At 47.4% G+C, this 14979-nt stretch overlaps 1 protein-coding gene across 2 annotated transcripts in view; it reads right to left on the minus strand.

Annotated features, from left to right (window-relative positions):
• KCNQ3 (potassium voltage-gated channel subfamily Q member 3) overlaps positions 1 to 5580 on the minus strand; it is a gene marked incomplete at both ends in the record, with an annotated part of 191713 nt that extends 186133 nt beyond the window's left edge. For both annotated transcript variants that reach the window (XM_080610935.1, XM_080610934.1), the window contains one exon: positions 5240 to 5580. In XM_080610935.1, coding sequence (XP_080467061.1) covers positions 5240 to 5580 — 341 coding nt within the window. The remainder of the gene's footprint in view (positions 1 to 5239) is intronic.
• Between the last annotated feature and the right edge of the window lie 9399 nt (positions 5581 to 14979).

A 14979-nucleotide genomic window follows, 5' to 3' on the forward strand; every position in this document is an offset into this window, starting at 1 on the left:
CTCCCTTGTGCATCACCAGCCACAATGGATCTCGATGACCATCCACATGAGGCTGCATCGCATGGTGTGAGGGGGATTGCACTTGCAGAGGGGTGCTCAGGGACCCCCACCTCAAGGGGTTTGGGGGATATTGAGCCTGTGGTACCAACAGCCCTGTGCCTGCAGCTCCTGAGTGAGCAGCACCAAAATTCGGCAAGTTAGCAGGGTAACCATGGCAACACCGAGCACGGGCTGACCAACCCAACCATGGGTACCCGTGCTGGGAGTGGGTCTCACTGTCGGGACAGATGCCCTAGAAAGGAGTAGGTGAAAACACTCCTATCCCCACCAAAGGGCCTGGTCTGTGCTTTCAGAGGTAGTCTGGGGGCCTCAACAAGTGCTGGGCACCTCCAAGCTGCTGAATTGATTGTGAAGCTACAACTCAGGATCCCAAGCCACTCATGTTATACAGCCTGTGGCTTGCTCAGGCTCTGCTGCCTTTTCTCATTCCTACCAGCATACCCCAGCAGCCTGTGACCACAGCCTGCAATGAAGGCTGATCCCATACACTGAGATACAGTCGAATCTCACTAAATCACACACGAACCCAGGGCGGACTCCACAAGCCTCAGCAGAGATGCAGCAGCAGAGGTGTATGGTGAGGTCTCCAATGACTAAGACTTCATTATTTTTTACAAAGTATACTGCAGAATATTTATCCCTGCATTACGATGAATTAGCATAAATAATTAAACCAGAGCTCGCATTGGCGAACACATAAGCAAAGGGCACTCGCTAATGGACCAGGCTTGCTCTGCTGCTCCTGGGACTCACTCAGAGACAAATCCGTGCCAAAAAGGCCAAGGAAGGGTTTGCATTTATCCTTTTTACCCCAAACCTGTTCCTATCTCACCCCAGATGGCTGACACAAGGCTGGTGGATCAGCACACCTTATGGAGCATCTCCCAAAGGGCGAAGAGGAAAACAACAGCAAGTCCCCAGATGTTCAACCTGCTCCCAAGTCCCACTGCAATCTCTTCTTCAAACAACCCACCTACGAGCAGTCATGCATGAGGTGCTTCCCAGAAATGCTCACAATCTGATGGATCGCATGACTCTGCCTTCTCTTTTTATTCCAGGTATTAAGCAGTACAGAAAGAACATTGCATGGCAAATAGTGAAGGGTTTTCAAGTGCTTCCCATGGTTTTCCTCCCTCAGAAGCACAAATGCTCTGGTAATCTACACCAGCAGAGTGCAGCCAATATTGCAGACTTTCCCAAAAAAAGGACAATTTAATCCCAAGTCTTTTCCTAGCCTTATTTTTCCCTGAAAGTAAAGAGTGCAGTTGTCTCAGAGGATGGTATGAAAATAAGAATATCTCCTAGCTACGTCTCTTTCAGCATCTCTCTTCTTTGAGACTGAAAATTTTCCACAAATTGACAATCTGTATTTTATTCTCTTTCTGGACTCCCTCCATTATCCACCAAATATTTTGTGCTTACAATTAAAAACGAAATGGAAAAACAAAATCGTGCTTGTTTGCAATTCTTCATTCGATTCACTTATGCGTCTGTGCATAAATAAAGCATTTGGATGGCTGGCGGAGGTGAACAGAGCTCGAGTCAGTCTCCCTGGCCAAAGTACACATCCCATGAGGCACAACTGCAGGGGTTTCCTGCCGTATATTGTACAGCTCAACATGAAGGAAAATACAGTACAGTTTGGGAACAGCAGTTACACCTGCAGGGAGACGAACTATGAGAAGAGCAGGGTTAGACTGTAGCCTGACCTGCAACCCCCAAGAGTCATTTCCAAGCCAAATACCACAAAGCTTAAACCACATTTTTTTAATTATTTTTAATATTTTTTTACTGAAAATGTTGTTTGCCTTTGCAGAGGTGAGATTTCTTCATGAGAAAAACAATTTTCTCTTACCAACTACACCATTAAGATATTGCCATATTGACAAGAGCGAACTCTGGTGTTCTAGCAGAAGAGAACTGCATGGGTGTTATGTAGATCTCCTGTCTAGCAGAGCTGCCAGAGAATACGTGTCTTCAGATGGTGAAGAAAACAAAGTCAGCTTCTTTAGGACCAAATTACCTTCCTCTTTGCTATAAGGATAGGCTTGGACATGCTCACTTGTGTAGAATAGGGAAGAACTGCAAGGAAAATATCTGGTGCTGCTTTCCATAAATCACAGCCAGTGAGAGCTGAACACTAAAATTCACATCAGGAATTTGCCCCTTTCTCCCCTGCACCTTTGTCCCTAGGGCTAGGTAGGGCCTGATCACGTTTATGCATCATCATTCAATTATTTCAACAGACTAAATCATTTCAGTAGATTTAACCCCAACGAATCTCAAGAGAGTGTTTACACAGGCAGGGCATCAAATCTTATTTATGTGCACATTGTAACCGTGAGATACACAAAGGATCATGACCCCTTTGCAGCCATATGGGCATTGCTGTACGATTTAACATGATCCCATCTGCACTACCCTTTTCAAAGTTCTGGCAGGCAAAGCTTTTGCAAAGACCTTTGCAAAGCCCTTTCCTGCCTGAAAACAACACTCTCTGTGCGTCTTGAAAGTCGCAATCCTCTTTCATCAGCAGCTTCCCACCTCTTATACCCTGGGATATACACAGCACTGGAGTCCTTTGCATCATCTCTTCATTAAATACCTCTGAGTGCTTGGATCTATAAGGAATTCACCACATCCATCCATGATCCATCCATCAGCTGTCTGTTCTCTGTGGCTGCTTGCGTGAGAACATCCTTCTTACTCTTAATTTTGGTTGCATGGTATTTATTGCAAAGTTACTCAGAAGACAAAGTGCAACATGCCATTGAGATAATGACATCAAGATAAATGGGACTTCTCTTGAAAATCAAACCAGCATCAAATCTGTAGATTATACGGAAAGGCTGGCAAGCTCTCACCTACCCAAGGGAAAGTGTAAACTGTTCTAGTGTGAAAAGAGGCACTCGGGAACTGCTGGGATAACACTACACAGTGTCACAGCAGCACCTCCAACACGAGAGAGAATCCTTTTCAGAAGGAATATAGCTAAAAGGCAATTCATTTGAAAGCAAGAACAAAGACTCTGGGTATCAGCTTAGGTGCTGCATCCCCACAGCACTGCTCCTGCTCCTCAGCAGGTCATCGTTCTCCAGTCGCAGGAACAAGCTCTGGAGCCTGTCAGCAAGATCTCAGCACACTCTTCCATCGCTTTCAGCAGAATTCTTTAGTAGAGTTTGATCCTACAACGAGGTGAGAGCCCTCAACTTCTCCTGAGTTCACCAGAAGCTGAGACTGAACAGACACAGAGCGGCCAACAGCAGACTTGGACTGCAAAGCCCCCCTGGATGTCCTGGGAAGAGATGGGCTATCATTTGTGGGCTGATACACCAGGACATGTGTATTTGACTGCTTTCAAGGATAAGGACTCCTAAAGGTGTCTTTTTTTCATTAATGTTGAATTTGGCACTGATTGCCTTACCAAGACTGTTATTAAGTTCTGTGAGAGCAGGTCAGACTCACACGCCAGTTTTGCAGGACTGAGCAGTCACCAAAGAGAAGTTGGCCACACAGAGCATCGCGTCCTCTCCTAAGAAGGATGAAACCTTACAAACACATGGAATTTTTTCCCTATTCTATGATCCATGCTGCATAAGGATCTCCAGGCTAACCACACACCTAGAGAGCTACCTAAAATGAATGTTGTAACTTGGAAATTCTTAGACCGTTGCAAATAAATGTGAATCTCCCTGCTTGTCTGATCTTCTCTCTACTCACCCACTGTTCTATTGCTTATATCCCATGAGCCTGGGCACAGATTTGACCCAGCTGCTACAGTGAGATGCCAACTGCTCAAGGTGCTAAACCCTCACTTGTGCAGCATGTGGGGGCTGACCAAAGCAGGATAAAGGAGGTGCCCCTCTGCCCAGACGTGGATCTCCCCAATAAGAGGCAGGATTATGCAACACTGAGCATAATGAAGAGCAAGCTCCAGACCAAAGAGTCTTCCTGGCATAACACAGCTCAAACGCTGTCACTCCCTGCCTGCTAGCACAAGTTTTCCCATGGCAAAAGAACTGACAGTGTGTCCGTATTTCCACAGAAATGAAGCTGGAAAGCAGGCACCAATGTCCCAAGATGCACTTTATGAAAACACTGAGAATAGGGGAGCAGAAATAAGTGAGCACTACACAGCAGAGGTTCAGTAATGAGCACTGCCTGTCACTGTTTGCCCAGGGTTAAATCCCTGCCAACACCAACAAGGAGCTTGCCGGAAGGTAAAATCACAGCCCTGCATTCAAGGTGTTTATTTGCAAGTGCAAAGACTACACCAGTGATCAGGACTTCCCCAGCTCCAGGCTCACAGTCCATGCAGCCTACAGCACTTTGTTTGTTTGTGGCAAACCCACCGATTTCAGAAATCACTGCTCAAGTCCTCTATCACACTGCACACGCTACAGCAGTAGAGAAAAACAGTAACACCGTGAGCAGTGCTAATCCCTTGGGTTTTCAAACACAATTCATGACACTAAAACCCACATTTATTTTAATAGGACTCTGCCAACTTCATTCTACACTGTAAGCAGATTTATATTTTCTATATTCCGTATGAAAACTTAAGGGAATAGAATTTTTAGGAATAAAACCCAGTGGCCATTAGCTTGACTTGTCACTCCTGGGCCACCAAAGGAGTTTGTTCCACCTCAGCTCACGTGTGGTCAGTTTAACTCTGGTTGGTAATGCTGCAACGCTCGGGTTTCACCCACCACAGGGCAATGGTTTACCGAACCAAAACCCGACGCTTTCCATCTGACACTTTATTGCAGGAGCGGATTCCCTCGGGGTTTCTAACAACGAGTTTAACCGCACGCCATGCTCCAGGCTGAACTGAAGTCGGCAGTGCTCCCCTTAAGCACTCCGAGTCTTAAAACTGCTCGGAGCTTGATCTTTCTGGTATCCGTCCCTTTTCTAGGGGCTAAAGCACAGGGGCTCGCCTGTGGTGGTGTACGCGCACCAGCGAGACACCGACTGAAGAGAAGCTGCTCTTTTGGGGAACCCCCGACAGTAAATAAACGAAGGAATACCGCCACTCAGCAGCACCCCCCATCCTCAGACACTTTCCGCCCCCCGGGGCTGCACCGAGCTCCCCGGAGCGCTTTACACCGAGAATGATAAAGCAAAACGGTGTCCCCGGGGCAGCCCCGCTCCGCGCCCCGCAGCGCGCCCGCGTACTCACACGAAGGCGTGATAGAGCAGCGCCCAGCCGCGGGGCCGTTCCAGGGCGTCGTAGATCAAAGTTTGGATGCGGCGATACTTGGCGTGGTTCCGCTTCACCGGGCGGCTCAGGGGGGTCTTCGCCAACAGCCCCAGCCCCGGTGGGCTCCGCTTGCCGCCTTCCTCCTTCCCGCCGCCCTCCAGCAGCAGCGTCCCGTCGCGGTCCGCACCGGTGCCCAGGGCCAGCGAGCCCTGCTCGGGGTCGCCACCGCCGCCCGCCGCCGCCGCCCGCCGCCCCGCCGCCGCCGCCGCCCCGCCGGCAGCGCTACCGCCCGCCGCGCCGCGCCGTGCCTTCAGCCCCATGGTCACCGCCGGGCCCCGGAGGAGAGCTGCAGATCGGCGGCGCAAGCCCCGAGAGCCCCAGGGCCATGATCCGAGCTCCCCGCCCCTCCCCCCAGAAAATGATTTCTTTATGTATTTATATATATACACACACGTATGTATATATATAGAGAGATAGGAAGGGAGGGGGCGAAAAGAAAAGGTGGGATGGGGGCTGCAATCACATCCCCGTCAGGTCATCCTCGCCGGCGGCAGCGGGGAGGCAGGAGCGCGGCGGGCACCTGGGCCGGCGCAAGGCAGGGAAATCATCGCGGAGTTTATTTACCAGCCCGATGCCCGAGCCCCTTCCTTCCCCCCCCCACCCCCCCGCCTCCTCTTCCTCCTCCTCCTCCTCCTCCTCCCAGCTCCTGCCTCCCCCCCCCAAGCCCTCACGTTAGGGAGTGGCCCATTGTATGCAGCCAGCAAATAGCCGGGCGCCCGCCCCCCGTTCCCCCGGCCCCGGGTGTCTAGTCATCCACGAAGCGTGGAACACCGGAGACCCCCCCCCCGTCACCCCCCTTTTCCCGGTTGCCAACCCCCAGCAGCCGCCTCTGGGGCCGCCGGCGCCGAGCGGGGAGATCCCGGCAGCCGGCGGAAGGGGAGACCCCGCTCGACACCCGGGGATCCCCCTTGCAGCATCACAGCCCCCCTCCCCGCTGCGGCGGGAGGGAGGGGGGGAGGGCATCCCCGGCCCCCCGCGGGGGGCTGCTTTCACCGCCGGAGCAGGAAGGAGCGGAGGATGGGGATGAAGGATGCCGGGAGAGGCGGCGGGCAGGCGGCTGGAGGCGCTGCTGCCAGTGCGGCCGCTCTGAACCGAACCGAACCGAGCCGAACCGGAGCCTCCGCCCGCGGAGGAGGGGGATTCGGGTGGGGGGAAGGGACGCAACAGCTCCAGCACCACCGGTAGCAGCGTTTTGCACAGGGCTCTTAAAGGAGATGCTGCTTCTCCCCCAGCCCGGGCTGTGATTCTCCCCCCGGGAGCAGCGCTGTGGGTTCTGTCCTGATCCGTCGGACCTGAAAGCTGCCCCCCTCCGCTTCAGCGTGTGTACCAGCACCCCGGTCCAGGCTCGGACCCAAATCCTGAAGGGATGTGATTGACAGCCCTGTGCCCTTTCAGTTCCTTGGCTGCAAGGAGGATGGGAAGAGCCAGCTTTTGTGTGCCCTGCACCCTTGGTGCCCTGGGATTTCTGCCACAACACACTAGAAACATCCCCCCTGCTCCTAGAGCTGCTTTTGAGTAAAAACCTGCCTGCAGGGCTGAGTGTTGGCATAGGTACACCTTGGGAGGATACAAAGGGTCTGATGGAGCCATTTTTTCTTGCCAAATAATAATAAAAATTAAAAAAAAATAATAATCAAAATAAAGACAAAGCCTTACAGATTGCTGATTGTTTTCATGGGAGGTCCTCCTCCTCCTCCTCCAGATGGGGGAATTCTCCTGGTATCTCCTGAAGAGATGCCAAGACACCCAATAGCCCTTCCAGATTCATAGAGAAGCAGATCTGCCACCTACTCTAGCTGTTCCCACTCCATTCCCCAAGGGATTTATGATCTGAGCAGTCCTTCTCCTCTTTCACACACCAGGAGGGACAACAGATGGAAAGGGAGATTCTGGATGTGATTTTTGGACCCATAACAGGGCTGCAATGGTTGTACTGCTTCAGACCAGACTATAGGTCACTACTGGAGATGTCTGAGAAATGACACTTCTGTCACCGCATTGCTGGGTGGAAAAAGGGCTGTTTCCTCTCCAATATTTGACCATACGAGGTCCAAACTGAGCAGATTCTTTGCCAAAGAATTAAAGCAGCCTCTGCCTTCAGCTCTGCAAGCTCCAGTGTTAATATGCCCCAGTCACCATCTGGTTTTGAACCTTGGCAGCCCCAAGGGATTTGATGTGAGCAGACAGCCCAATATTTCACCCACCCGCTATAGCATCAGCTGCCGGTACTGGGTTTGCCGAGATCTCCATGACACTATCAGCATTCCGCTCCCTGCTCAGCTAACATCTATCAGCATCATTTGAAAGTCATTTATAGCCATATTCCCAAGGAGGGCTGTGGGAGGCTAGGAAGTTTTGATAACTAGGCCATTTATCTCTCTCCAGCTCCTGTTCTACCTCGTACAATAGCTATGATACTTCCCGATACCACTAGGGAGCTATAAGCATTAGCGAGGATGTATGGGGCACTGAGAATAGAGCACTTACTGTAGATAACACCTTATGCCTTAACCTTCATTCCAGCATTACATAGGAAGAGGTGGGAGGAGAAAGGGGAAGCAAAGAAAATTTACAGCTAACCAATTCATCACAGTTTTGAACCACAACAGTAAATGTTCAAACCACAATGGGAATGGTAAATAATTTTCAAGGGTCTGGGGGGAAAGGCAGTAAATTATTTTCACTTGCAAAGTGTTGTAGCGATGTCAAATAGCAATAGGTGATTGATAGGCGTGCACACCAGCTTGTTTGGCTTTTATAGGCCTTACGCCAGGGACACACCGCTTTCCAATACCATTTACATGTTGGGTTTTTCAGTTGCCTCCTCCAAAAGGTGGGCTTCTGGGACATTTCCAAGTCTCAAATCACCCCCCTAACAAGCCACCTTTTAAGACCCAACAGGAAAGAGATCCCATCTCCTCTCTAAATTTAAAATCCCATTGCCCAATGACAGGGATTCTCCTCCCTGCTCCGTCTGGGATAACTATGGTGTGGATGCAGCTGTACTGGCTGGGAAGCAGTGTAAAGTAAGGGGAGTTAGCTAAAGTCTTCTAAATCAATGCAAAGACACCCAGCAGGTTCATGGGGTCTGATAACAAACACCAGTAGTGGTGCTTCAGTACCTCATTGGTGGTACTGTTGCTTGGGACCCCAATCCTATCGCTCACCTGCTGGCAGCACTCCCACTGATGTTGAAGGGGGTTTGGCCAGATGGAGCACTCCAGGCTCTGATTTGGCTTGATGAGCAATTACACTCCATTACTATTATTTACGATGTGTTGCTGGCAGCACCCAACCAGGTTTGTTATTCACCTCCTTGGCTGACACTGGAGATCTCTGTAATCAAAAAGCAAGTGCTTCTGCCGAGCTGGAGTTTGCAGCCAGGAGGATGTAACAAGCTCTGATTGGAGCATGCAGAGGGACCGGTGATAAGCAACTCCCATTCAGTTATGTTGGCCCTTGCCAAAGGTAAAACTGGTCAGTCAGAGATGTTACAGCCTAAAACCAGAGGAAACGAGGAAGGTATTGTATCTGTTGGTCAAGATAACATGGCTTTATTTTGGCTTATTCATAGATCAGCTCGATTCTAAGCACAGAAGTGCTTGGTAAACCCCACACAGACACATGAAGAGTGTGTTTTAGTAGAGTCACATGAACATCGAGCTAGACTATATGGATCATGTTTGCAAGAAGGAAAACTGCAAATGGAAAACCAGCTACTCTGTGAAAGACTCGGGAGCAAAATGGACAAACAGCTGCTCATGAACTTCAGTGGCAGAGGAACTGAGATTTGTTAACTGAAAAAAATGGTCAGGGTGCTCTCTAGGAATCAGGAACAGAAAATAACACTGCCTCTAGTGTGAGTGAAACTGTCATTACAATGTCAGGTCCTACGTCAGTGGGACATGCTTTGAGAAAGGTGCTGAAGAGCAGAACCACAGAGATAATTTCCTGGGATGAAAGGTTTGAAGCTTGAGGACCGTTTGACCTCACAGTCTTATACATAACAAGATCCAGAGAATGGAGGGTGAAGCAATATAACCATAGAAGTAAGCAGGGGTCTCAGTTTCAGTGTAAGCACACAAGTGGTGTTGAATTTGTTGCCCTTCTGGATAATGCTGGCTTCTCTATCTTATCAAGCAAAAATTTTGCAGTGTTTCAAGGCTTCCCATTTCTCATTTAGGGTGACAAGATCTAATCCCATTTTTATGCAGTCTCTAACTCTAACATCTACTCAACCTGTGGTCGAAGGTCCATCAGACATTCTCATGCTTCCTCCTCCAAAGCTCTGAAGGCTTTGAGGAGGACTCCATCCACACATAAACCTACCTCATGACCCTTTCCAATCATATTATTACAACCCACTGCTGGGATGCCCACAAACTCTACCAGTGTGCCTGCACAGAGTTTGGAAGCACCTACTGATGAATGCTCACTGAGACAGTGTAAATTCCGAGTGCAGCACTGATATCCCAGCTAATCCAAGCAGTGAGAGCAGTCTAGCCATACCTGAAGCCCCACAGGGACTGATTTAGGGGATTGCTATCCCAGACACTGCTGCCACAGCTATGTTGTTCATGCACCAACCTATCTCATGTAGTACGACTTCAGCGTTCAGCAGCACAGATATGCTCAAGCATTTCCTGTCTTTGTGCATCCATGTTTTCCTTATTCCTTATAGTTGCAGGTTAAGTTCCTTTTTTTAGGCGTTCTTTCTCAGGGTTTAACACTGAGGGAATCTAAGCTGTGGCTGTTGCTTCTACCTGCTGAAACTAACACAAAATGAAGCCTGACAGTCAAGCAGTGGAACAGCCTAGTGAAGCATGAAACGCTCCCAGACCTGGTCTTAAGTCAGAGTTGCAGGTTTGATCTTTACTTTGAAAAACTATGGCCTACTTTAGCTTGAAGCTACGATCTGTGATGTGCAGATGGTCAAAGTGATCAAAATGTTACCTTCTGGCTTCCAGGTGTTTGCATGAACTGCATGAAACCAGGCGAGGCAGAAAGGCACACAAGAGTCTTTTTGGGGAGACTGAAATCAGTGTCTGCTCCTTAAATGTGCTGATGAAAGAGGGGTGGAGATGCCCATAAAATCTCAAAGCTGAGCAGGAAAATAAAAGGTAGTTATGACAGCCAGCTCTTCCTTCCCTAGACTGCAGATGAGCCTGATGAAAAGTAGCTGCTGTCTCAAGCTGTTTTCCTTTTCTCTGCAACGACAGAGTGCAGCTGGAAACCAGAGCCTACAGTAGCTCCTCTTCAGGGTAAGAATAACTGTGGGGCTTGCACTGCTGGTCCCAAAGTGGGCAAAATTCATTATGAGTTTTTAAACCCAAGATAAAACACCAACTGTAAAATACCTTTATAGCGCTCACTTAGGGGTGTTGCGAAACCAGGATAAGGGGAAAGACTTACCAGGAGGGATCCCCTGATCTGAGAGCTGACAGGTCAAGTGTTCCCTGGATTGCAACTGCAGCAGACAATATCACTGCTTGTTAGTGGTGGAATGAGTCCATAGATGTCACCTATGCCAGCTCTGCTCTCCCTAAGCACTGAGTCCCCTGGCACTCCGTGATCCTATGAGCATCTCTCTGTGCCATCCATAGAAATGGGAGACCAACTGCCAGCTGCCATTGGCCTCACTGCCTACTAGCTTCGTGGAAAACATACATAAAGAGGAAAATAAATCTCCACCACTACAAATTAGTGCGTGGGCAAAAGAAAATCAATACACTGTAACTTCACACTGTCTCAATGCCATTAAAAGATCGTTGCAAACCAATCAAAAGACCATCCATAATTCACTCATGCTCACCTTACTGAATCCATGGCACGGTGCAGAAAGCATGTGTGCATCCATAATCTTGCCTTATCGTTTTGCACAGTCCTTGTCTTTGAGATAGGAGGGATTTCACCCAGCAAGGTTCATGCATTATATCAGCAACTCCAGACCCTGGACTCTGATGAGCTCTGACCACCCCAGTCCTTAAGCTTCTTGAAAAAGTATTCATCCTAAACTCCTTTATTCCTCAATCCACATCCTTGACCTTCTCAGGTTGTTGGATCTGCCTCATCATGATTCAGTTCTGGGCATGCCTCTTTTGCACAGAAGGCAGGGCAGAACTGTAACATTAAAAGTCAAAGGGCTGCCTGAAAAAATGACATTATTCTTCAGGGAAGGAAAGCAAGCAAATAAAGATGGGTCTTCATGGGTCTTCTGCTTTCTGTCATCTAGTCTCATGTTTTACAACTTTATGTGAGCTGCATGGAATTTCTCACTTCCTTTCCTGACTAACTGAATAAGAGTGAGGTGAGACTCTCACTTCCAGGTATTGGGACATCACGGATCAACCCAAAATCCTGATGTTTGAACTCTCATCTGCTGGCAACTCTGAGGAATATATAGTGGAATCAATACTGATTGAAACGATTTTTCCATTTCTTTTCAAATAATTTTTAAGCTTCCAGGTTGTGTCTAATCTAACATAGTCTCTCCCATTAAAGTGAGGCTATCAACTGGATATTTTCCCTTAACATCAGAATAATGGCTTGAAATGTCAGTACCGGATCTGGTCATGCTACAGATTCACCAACAAACAAGGTCACTATACGGTTACTAGGAGATCCAGCCTGTGACTGCTTTTACAAAGGGCTGCCATCAAATTCCCTCTTTGCTTTCAGGCCTGAAGAAGCCACGTTTGCAATGATGCATCTTGCAGGGAACTTACCTGCTGCTTTCCTTTATGCTAACTGCTTTTCAAAAAGAAAGCAGCCTGGCTTAGCAAAACAACAACTCTTTGGGATCTTTTCTGCAGATATTTATTTTACACAGAATAGGAATGGCCACATGATATGATCTGAGGTAGAAAACAATGGGGAATGGTGGCTACATATGGAAGAAACCTTTGAATACTGGTTTATAATAGCTATAAACTGCTCTGTTGCAAATTTCCCAGTCAAGTCATTTCTAGTTGAGCAAGACAAGAGAGGGCTTTGCTTTGAGGAACTTGTGTGCCAGAGTTTTAGTTTCTCCGTGACATGGGCTCCATCATTGTTGGTAAAACAGAGCATGATTAAATACCAGCACAACTTCCATAACCGGTTGTACAATGCACCACACAACCTGAAAGGGTGGTGTTGGCTGTCAACCCATCATGGTACAGTCTGCTTTACAACACTCAATAGCCCTATTCCACTGGAGTCCTTATAACTTCAGCTGGAGCGCTCTCTGATGGATAAGAAGCAGATATTCATAGATTCATAGAATCACATAATTGCAGACTGATTAAGGTTAGACAAGACCTCTGGAGATATCTGGTACAATCCCCCCACTCCAGATGCCCATGACCATGCCCAGGTGTCTTTTGAATATCTCTGAGACTGAAGCCTCCACAATTAAGTATTATTTAATTTCTGGCTCCTAAAGACCCAGCTACGGAAAGGATTGATTGAAGTAACCGACATGTAATTGAGTTTCAATGAATTTAACCCAGAACCTCACTATGACTCACAGCTATCAGTCCTTTCTGTTGTGGAATTCAGCTCTGGTTTGCAAAGTTATTCCATCCCTATTTTACATTCAGCCCTTGAGAAGAGAACATCCTGCAAAAGATCCTGTGGGCTGGCAATGGTCCTATGGACAACGTTTCTGTCCACTGCCTTTAGTAACAGAAAGATTCCACTCCACTCTTCCAAGGATGCCACTTATCACCTTCCCAAGCACAGAAAGAAATTGTGCTGTGTTTGGACAACTTCTGTCTTCACAAATGTAGAAGTGAAAATCTATTTATTTCCAGCCTCCCTTTCCTTGCCCAGTTGTCTCTAAGATGACAGAAAACCCACTGCCAACTTCCCTCTCTTATCAGAAGCAGTCTCTGGAATGCAGCTCCTCGAGGGCTTTCTGAATACTGCAGCTCTAAAGGACCAGCAAAAGCCTTCAAATCCACAGTGCACACATATCCCATTTGCAGACAGCTTCTCTCAGGGCAGACATTCTGCACAGACAGGCACAGCTCTTTAGCCCATGCAGTCTCTTCATGATGAAAACAACAGTAAGCAGAAAGCCAGGACCTCACAAGTTTTCTCCGCTTGGTTTGCATCTGACCAGACCTGTTCCCTTTGAATGATGCTCTCAGATCTATGGTTTCTGTTCTCAAATGTTGCCTTTCTCTTTCACAATTTGCACCTTTTGTGTGCTAGTTTTCAGTAAGAGAAATGGATTATCACTGATTGGAGAAAACTGTACTTTATTGCACAAATTGATCAACCTGCACAGCACCAAAGTCAGCTTCAGGCAAGAAACTGCAGTGTGGCTATACCCTTGTTGCAGCTCCCATGTAGAGCATAATTTTTACAGCTTAGTGAGCCTGGTGATGCTCTGGGATCTCAGCTTAGGGATGCTTTGGGAATATGCCAAATTGAATATTTATTCCACATTTCTGGACAGCAAATGCTCACACATCCCACCTTGAATGATGTGGGACCCTGCACTATCAGACCACCTTGTTTCTATTGTTGTTACCTTTGCTGTTCTTATAAATGGCTTACTAGGAAGTAGCCACAATAACAAGGCCACAAGGCTGTGCTTTGGAGAAACTCTCTGCCTGTCCATCGACCTTGGAAATGTGAGTCTGCATGAGTCCAGGATACCAGTCCAGCAACAATCTGGATGTGATTCTTAAATAGTTCCTTAGCTTAGCTTTAGTTCACAATGGAAAATTCAAAGAAACTGTGTTCAGAGACAGTGTGTTTAGGAGACACAGCAGGAAGGAATAAGATGTGCTCTCAATATGTTCAGGAGAGTTAATTTGGCAATTAATACGTAGGTGTAGCACTCGAAAGATATTGCTTTCTCTTCCTGCTATTACTTATTCCCTGTGTGGCTGTGATCAATGTTACTCCATGTCCCATTCAGGGAGCAGTTGTTTGTTCCTTACGACTTGGTCCTGAGCTTCATTTTCTTCCAAGGCCAGTGCAGAGTTTACTGGAGCAATAGGGCTTTAGTGCTTTAAGACTACAATGTCTGGAACTATTCAGGGTCTGGCATGATGAATGGGATCCCTCAGTACTGCAAGAAGAGAAATGCTAGATTATTAATAAGCAGGTGAACAAGGAGGCATATAGCAGTGGAGTTCTTAAGTACATGCATTGAGGTACTGACAGTGAAAGCACATCTGTTAGTCTCATTTCCACCAGATGGTTTCTTTCAACGCCTGAAGTTAGTGTCATTTATTTCATCAGTAATTCAGTTCAGGGCTTGCTGAGGAGTGGACACATCCCAGAGGTGAGAACAGTGATCCTGAAAACTTTTCATGGCATTGAAAAGAGAGACTCTTTCATTTATTGCTGAAGGATATCCATCATTTATTGCTGAAGGATATCCATGGATTTATGTTATCCATGGATATCCGTCAGCAATAAAAGAAAGACTCTTTTCAATGCTATGAACTTATTAAAGAGAGAAACTAAGGGTTTTTATCAATATGTGGTAAGTTAAGCTCTTTATTATTATTGTTTCTTGGAAGCACATTTTAGAAGAGAAGGTAAATCCCTTTTTGTTCACTAAAAGTAGCTCGGAAGACGATTCTTTTTCAGTGTAACAAAATCAAAACAACAGAACAGAAAAGTTTGGTAAGAAGTTGTTAGGAGGATGAGCAAAATGT

This window comes from Psittacula echo (assembly GCF_963264785.1).
Source record: "Psittacula echo genome assembly, chromosome: 2".
In the NCBI taxonomy this organism is placed as follows: Eukaryota; Metazoa; Chordata; class Aves; order Psittaciformes; family Psittacidae; genus Psittacula; species Psittacula echo.